General features: G+C 45.1%; 1 protein-coding gene across 1 annotated transcript; it reads left to right on the top strand.

Moving 5' to 3' along the window:
• Window positions 1-1570: 1570 nt before the first annotated feature.
• On the top strand, window positions 1571-7264 carry rgcc (regulator of cell cycle). Its single transcript, XM_070838255.1, has 5 exons — window positions 1571-1680; window positions 1838-2011; window positions 4313-4420; window positions 4706-4768; window positions 6530-7264. Exons 1-5 carry the CDS (start codon window positions 1659-1661, stop codon window positions 6535-6537), a joined length of 375 nt encoding a protein of 124 aa, XP_070694356.1. The 5' UTR covers window positions 1571-1658; the 3' UTR covers window positions 6538-7264.
• Window positions 7265-7643: the final 379 nt, after the last annotated feature.

The following is a 7643-nucleotide window of genomic DNA, read 5'->3' as shown; positions in this document are numbered from 1 at the left end:
GTGGTGCCGTCAGGAGCTCAGAAACAAGCTCAACTTATTGTTTTTCTGACCATTGTGGAAACCCGTCCCACCACGCATCAACGCAATAATGCGACTATCAATTCAATTCAATAACTTGATTTGTCCCCGATGGGGCAATTGATTGTGCAGCAGTGGAAGCATAAAAGAACATAAATACATGCACACTTGAAACCATAAAATAAATAGAAAATCACATCAAACAAACAAAAACAAGACACTCCAGCCAGGCTACCTTTAGTAGCCTGAGTATGGTGATGGCAGATGGAACAAAAGAGTGTTTGTATCTGTTTGGTTTTGCTAGTGGAAGTCTGAGCAGTGAACCGGACGGGAGAAACTGAAACTGATGATGTAGTGGATGGGAACAGTCGGACAGAGTTGATTTTGCTTTCTTGTACAGCTGTTTGTTATAAATGTCCCGTAGGGTTTCTTGGGTAGTGCCAGTTATTTTGCTGCAGAGGTTGACCACCTTGTTGAGGATCTTTTTCTGTTTTACCTTCAGTGATGTGAACCAACACAACCAACTAGTTCAGAGCATCAGCTGCAGTTGTAACAGGGCACCACCAGGTGTCGCTCCAGCCTCACCTTTGCTGAAGATCAGCCTAGACAATATATTGTCACGTCAGAGTGATTTGGTCTGATAAGGTGCGCCAGATACGATCACTGGAGATCCTGCTGGGTAGAACCAGATGACTCAGGTCTTTTAAGATAGATTTTCAATATAAAAACCTATATTGTGCTTTTTTTTTTAAAATATATATTAACTCACTAGCACAGTTCCACATCAGAGGGTCATGAATATTTGGAGAGCTTGATTTGTAAAAAAGTCACATTTAAAGCTCACAGCCTCGTGGCTCATATGATTCACATGCTGCTGTAAAAAGATGCCGATGAACTGACTAAGACTGGGGCCCATGTTACCCATCCTGACTGGGCTCAATATCAACGGTGGAGCAACTTTTCACCTGCTTTACTTAATGTAAAAATACTTCATCACAAGATCCTGTAAGGCAAGGCCAGATCCTGCAGTCAGAATGTGATCTGAGCAAAAAAGAACAGAAGCTAAATGTTTATTATGATGGCTGAGTGGCCCCTCTCAGTGTTATATGATACTTAGTGATGTATTAACAAGTAAGCAGATTTTTACATTTTCACTGGCCAAGATGGAGCTCATTTTGTTTTTGTTGTTTTCTAATTTGAGTTGAATCTATAAAAACTGATACCTGTATGTAAAATCGTCAATTGTAACAATATCCTTTGAGGTCAGATGCATTTATTGGAGTAAACACTCACACTCACACACACACACACACACACACACACACACACACACACACACACACACACACACACTCACTCACACACTCACACACACTCACTCACTCACTCACACACACACACACACACACACACTCACTCACACACACTCACACACACACACTCACACACTCACACACTCACTCACACACACTCACACACACACACGCCTTCCCCGCCCCCACTGACAGGGCTCGTTAAAAGGCGGCACTGGTACTCCAACCTCAGTGTTGTGCAGAGAGCAGAGAGGGTTTCACACAGACACAGACACAGACACAGACACTACAGACACTACTGCCGGATCATCTCAGTGTACTGGAATCATGAAGTCTCCAAAGCTGAAAGGTGAGTCTGAGTTTCATCCAGTGTCCCTCTGTCTGTATTATCTGTCTATTATCATGTATGCTGTTCACTGTAGCTTCACACTGCAGTAACAGAGCCGTAGGCAGCATTTAATATGATGTTCCTCCTCTAAACGTGCTTTTCTGCCACTTTCTTGCAGCGAGGTTCGTCCACCAGGAGGATCTGAACGAGGCGCTGTGTGAGTTCGACGCGGTCATCGAAGACTTCACGTCTCCGGTGGAGAAGCGACACTTCAGGTACGAGGAGCACCTGAAGACCGCGAAGAGGAGGAGCAGCGCCAGCGTCAGCGACAGCGGCATCAGCGACTCAGAGAGTAAGCTGGAGGCTGGAGGACCGAGCATGAACAGTTGGTTCACCAGCTGCGTGGAGCAACAACAGAGATAGATTCCATTTCTCCTCTTTTGGACCTTGTAATGACAAATAAGTGGCCTCACTGTGATCTGTCTTGTGCAGCGGTGCAGGTGGGTGCCTGCAGGGGATCACTGCCATGGAGGCGTCCTAAGTTAGGGAGGTGTTAGACAGCATTTTAAGATTTTAATTAAATATTTGTGCAGTCTGACAACCGAGACTCCAGAACGGAGATCAGGCACTAATGAGAAGTGGGTTTGTTTTTATTATCAGAAACTGGTAACCTTTGCCTCATTAATGCCAGTTCTTTTCAGGAGACAGTGCCACTCCTTCTCCATCTCCACTGCACTGTGTGCATTCTCTTATCATGTTTCTTATCAAGAGGGCAGCTGGGGGGAGCCTGGCAGGACTGTTGCACATGCATGCACGCTTTCACGCACAATTTCACATGAACGCTGAGAGAAAAAAGGGAGAGAGAGAAATCCTTGATCGTAGTCCAGAGATTCGGGCGTCAGATTAAGCTGCTGCTGCATATTTTGGCACACCTGCCCCCGTATTGTGGCTGCCCCTCTAAAGCGTTACCGTCATACATTACTATCTTACTCTGACATACAGTGTTGTAAGAGTCTGCCCCTCCAGCAGCTGAGGTGGCCTCAGGGAGCCTCTAACCCCAGTGGAATAGCCTCATATGCTGACACACAGAGAGAAATATGCCTCCGGTCTCCATGAGCAAAGATAGTTTCCCAGACGTGTGTGAGTGGGTTGGGATTTACAGGAGAAGATGTGACATGATCTTAATGGGCTTACGTCCGCTGGAGAGGCCATCTGTGGAGCTATTTAAGAGTAGAGAGAGGATGTCCAGTTACCTGACTAGACCACCTTCCACTCACATGCATGATGAATTTATTTATTATTTAACATCATTTAATCTAGAGTTTTCTCCTTTGGGACAGCAGCTTGGTATTGTAAGGTAATAACCAGAGCTCCAGTGTTTTTAGAGAGTATCATCAGTGCAGACAATGTTTACTGAACCAGCTAAAATGTCTGTAATTACCACATTACCACTAAGGATCGTGCAGAGAGCGACATTAGCGATAACAGCTGGGGGAAGGTGTTCAGACCTGCGTCTGTGGTGCTAATGAGCTTGTTGATGTGCTCAAAGGATCAGATTCTTCCATGAGCTCCGTCCTCTCCATGGCAGTCCCATGAAGAGGGATCTGTCCCATGCAGGGACAACCTATTGTATCGCAGCCTGATTGATGGATGGACTGTAGAATGTGCAGATAAATGACGCAGACTGTGCACAGTCCTAGAGATTCCCTAACCCTAACCCTAGATTGTGCTGCGCATGTTCGAGTGATGGCCAGAGATGGAAAGAAGGTAGAAGAGGGAGCAAGAAATGAAAAATGTATGTTTCTTTATGTGTGTGTGTGTGTGTGTGTGTGTGTGTGTGTGTGCACGCCTGGGTGCTCCCCATTGTGTGTGTGGCGTCTCCTATCTCACGCTGTGTGCTCAGTGCTGAGTGGTGGGAGTGGTACAGGTCAGAGAGGAGGGGTAAATAAGTGGTTGACATCTGAGACACTGTTAAAGTCCTCTGGAGTTGTGCACAGAGGAGCCACATAGACGAGGATTTCTTCTTTGTGTCTTACTTCAGCCGTGGAGATATCACTTCTACACTTCTACCACAGATGTGAACGATTTTAACATTTAACAAATGAGGTCAGATAAACTCTATCCTGTAATGCATGAATCTCTATTTCTTACCAGACAACCAGTGAAAACCTGTTATGTGATGGCTTGAAACAAGTAGCTATCATATCAATTATGTAACCGTCCGTTCAGAATGTGGCTGCTCTGCACAAGGAGGTGGAGGAAGAGTTAATCGACTTCAGAGACCCCAGTGCACACGACAGCCTGTTATATTGCTGTCACTAACTGCCACAATGGACATTTAGTCACTGAGTTCTAGTTACAAAAACGTTGTTTTGCTCTGCAGTTGTCCTACTGGACTGCACCACTGGCTTTGGAATAGAGTTTTTACACCAGAGATTTATGCACTTTGCCTGTTAAAGTACATGTTTGTGTGTATACACACCTCCAAGTCCGCCATACAAGCTCATGCCATGGATGGAGGGTGTCGTTAGAGTGCAGTGATTTCACCCTGAAGGTGCTCCACTGACACAGATCAGATTTTGTGTGTGTTGAGTACACGAACGCCCGTCTAGTCTAATTTGTCTGCGTTTTGTTTTCTCTCTCTTCCTGACAGGCGCCGAGTCGCTCAACAGAAACAGCTTCAGCTTCAGTGATGAGAGGCTCAACTCCCCCACCATGCTCTCCCCTGCCACCACCTCACCTCCTCTTATGTCACCAAAACGTGAGCTACACCGCAAACGCCTAAACACACACACTATTGTGACTTTGTATAGAAAAGGCTTACTTACTCTGGCAAAGCCCTGGGCTGCAGACACATTCAGATCATTGTAATGGGACATGGGGCCAAGTGAGAGGTATTGCAAAATATAAACCATATAGTGGAAGACGTGCAGGAACAGTACATTCAGTCTTATTTGCTGTCTAATGATGTGTGTCTAAAGAGGCTTTTAATAGAGCGCTTTGCTATTCCTAGTTTGAAATCTGAATCTTATTCTTTCCCTTGCAGCCAAACTTGGTGACACTAAAGAACTGGAGGACTTCATTGCTGACCTTGACAGGACATTAGAGAGTAAGTGTTAATCCAACCTAGCTGTCAGAACCCCTGATAAATTAGCCTGTGTGCTGACACTGCCCGCTGCTTGGATTAAGAGGAGTGTTTGTTCCCTATGTCAGCTATGCTAACGACTACTCATGAAGTGACAGGAGTCACTCCCTCTAGGTTTCTAAGAAACAACTGTGTGTCAGGACTACGGAGGAGCTGGGGCATGTTATGTGGCCCATGAGACAGTATATATACATACATATATATATATATATATATATATATATATATATATATATATATATACTTTCATTGTTTATTTTTATCAATTTACAAACTGCAAAGTGAGTTTCTGAAGGAACTCAGCAGGCAGGTTGTTCCAAACATCTTGGAGAACTAACCACAGATCTTCTGAGGATGTCGGCTGCCTCAGATCCTTCTGTCTCTTCATGTGATCCCAGACAGACTGATGATGTTGAGGTCAGGGCTCTGTGGGGGCCACACCATCACTTCCAGGACTCCTTGTTCTTCACTACAAGGAACCTCCACCAGCTCCACTGTTGCCTGCAGACACTCATTGTTGCTCTGCTCTCCAGCCCTTCGGTGAACAAGCCGCCTTCTGCTGCAGCCACATATTTTAAATTTTACCTCATCAGTCCAGAGCACCTGCTGCCACTCTTCTGCACCCCAGTTCCTGTTTTCATGCATAGTTGAGCCACTTGACCATGTTTCCTTGTCGGAGGTTTGGCTTTTAGGCCACAGTTCTTCCATGAAGACCACTTGTGTCCAGACTTCTCTGGACAGTAGATGGTGTACCAGGGTCCTACTGGTTTCTGCTGGTTCTGAGCTGATGGACTGCTGGACATCTTCTGATTTCTAAGGGAAGTAAGCAGAGTGTGTCTTTGATCTGCTGCACTAATCTGACCGCTGCGTCTACGCTCCTCAGTGGTGCCCGTTTCTTTGTGCTTCTTCTGAAGAGCTTGAACATCTTGAGACCCCGTCTGCTCTGAAATCTTTGCCTGGCAGAGACCTTGCTGATGCACTAGAACCACCTGGTGTCTTGTTGCTGTGCTCAGTCTGAACATGATGACCTGTGACATGAAACTGTCTTCACCAACCTCACCTTGGTAGCAGCGTTATGAGCACCTGTTTGGTATAAAGGGTTAATCATACACCAGACTATGATCCTACAGAATTACTGACTTTGTGCCAGGGTCTCTAGAAGAACTGATGCTGTTCTGATGGCAAATGTATATATACACACATACGCACATGCACACACGCGTCATCTAGGAGCTTACAGAGCGTCATGGGTAACAGACATACATGGCCAATTTGTGTTGGACCTCTTCTTTACTATGAGGCTTGTGAGTGTTGGAACTTGCATCTGAGTATGAGGAATGTGCGCTGGTACAAATCTGGGCCGAAATTCCAACTGTAAATGTCAGGACTGGAATGAGATAGAAGTGGGAGTTGAACACTTTCCTTATTCCCATGTTTTTTCCTTCCACCGCCCTGCTCTCATCTGTGTTTTGGCCACTGAACGCCGTCTTTCACAGCTTGCAGGCGTCCAGTCCCTCTGTGAAGCTGGACATTCAGTCAGCCAGTCGGGCAGTCAGCCAACCCCCTGTTAGCCCTGGAGAATGACGTGTTTATTAGAGCCACCAGTGTTTACGATGACCAGCCTGTAAAACCGAACGCCCGCCACTCTGAGAATAGAGCTGGCAACCAAGAAGTCAGGGAGTCCTGTTCTAATCGGTGTGTCTGTCTGTCTCTGTCTGATCTTAGGCATGTGACGAGGAGGCTCACAGTCATCTTGGAGTGTAGCCGTGATGGATGGAGGGAGGGAGTGGATGTCTGGACCCCTTTTTAACAGTTAGCATGCCCCTGGCCCCCACACTAAAAACCACCCAACAGGATACAGCAGGATGGCACAGCAACTTCCAAGTGGCTCCACCGTGGCATCAGGTCTAGCCAGTGCTCTCCCAGTTAACCCAGCAGTGCTCCAGTAACTCCAGGCCACCTGACTACTGAGCTGTAAGGACTGTAAGAAGCGTCAAAGAACAAGGACAAGAATAAATCAGCACTCGTGAGGTAATGGACTACATGAAACGTTGTGAGGAATGAAGAGGAATATACACTGCAGCGAGTCACTGGATCATTATTGTCAGAATCACAATTCCAGATTACACTCCCTCATCCAAAACTTGAGCTGGAAGAGTATTTAAAAAATAGCTTTTTATAATAGAAATATATTTGTAATTTTATAAAGCTCTTAATTGTCTTTTTTTGTGAAATCTATTTTTGTATCATATGTAAATAATAATTGTTTTACATTCTATTTGCCTTGGTATAAACTGATCATTCAGACTGGGTTTTGACCCTCGTTGACTGGAATAAAGTTGGTTACATGCTTAAATGTGAACTGAAAACTTAATCCGCTCTGAAAAAACTGGAAAGCAGTATGTGTATTTAATACAGCTAATGTCTGCCACAGATGATATTAAAGTATGAAATCTGGAATCTCTGGAATCATTATTTTGGAAACATCTGCTTCTCTCACCGTCTATCCAGTTGTTTCAGTAATCTGAATTTAATGGGCAGTTCTGGTTATCTTATATACTCTGTAGCTACTAATGTACATTCTGCTATTTACAGTCAAGAATAAACCTGTCTAAAGTTAAATCCAATAGCATATTTCAAATTGAGACAAAAGTCCCTACACATACTAAAATCCAATCACACAAGAAGGTATTGATTTCTTCCAGTGGCCGTGGAGCACAGTAGACATAGAGCTGCTGACTGGCTGAATTAGAGTGGTGACGCAGTGGGGGGGTCTTTGAATGACAGCCAGCTCTTCGGCAAGTTATTAACCCACCGACACTAAGTCCCCGTCTGTGTC

The sequence above is a fragment of the Pempheris klunzingeri genome, chromosome 10 (genome assembly GCF_042242105.1).
Source record: "Pempheris klunzingeri isolate RE-2024b chromosome 10, fPemKlu1.hap1, whole genome shotgun sequence".
In the NCBI taxonomy this organism is placed as follows: domain Eukaryota; kingdom Metazoa; phylum Chordata; class Actinopteri; order Acropomatiformes; family Pempheridae; genus Pempheris; species Pempheris klunzingeri.
This window is presented reverse-complemented; position numbering and strand designations above follow the sequence as displayed.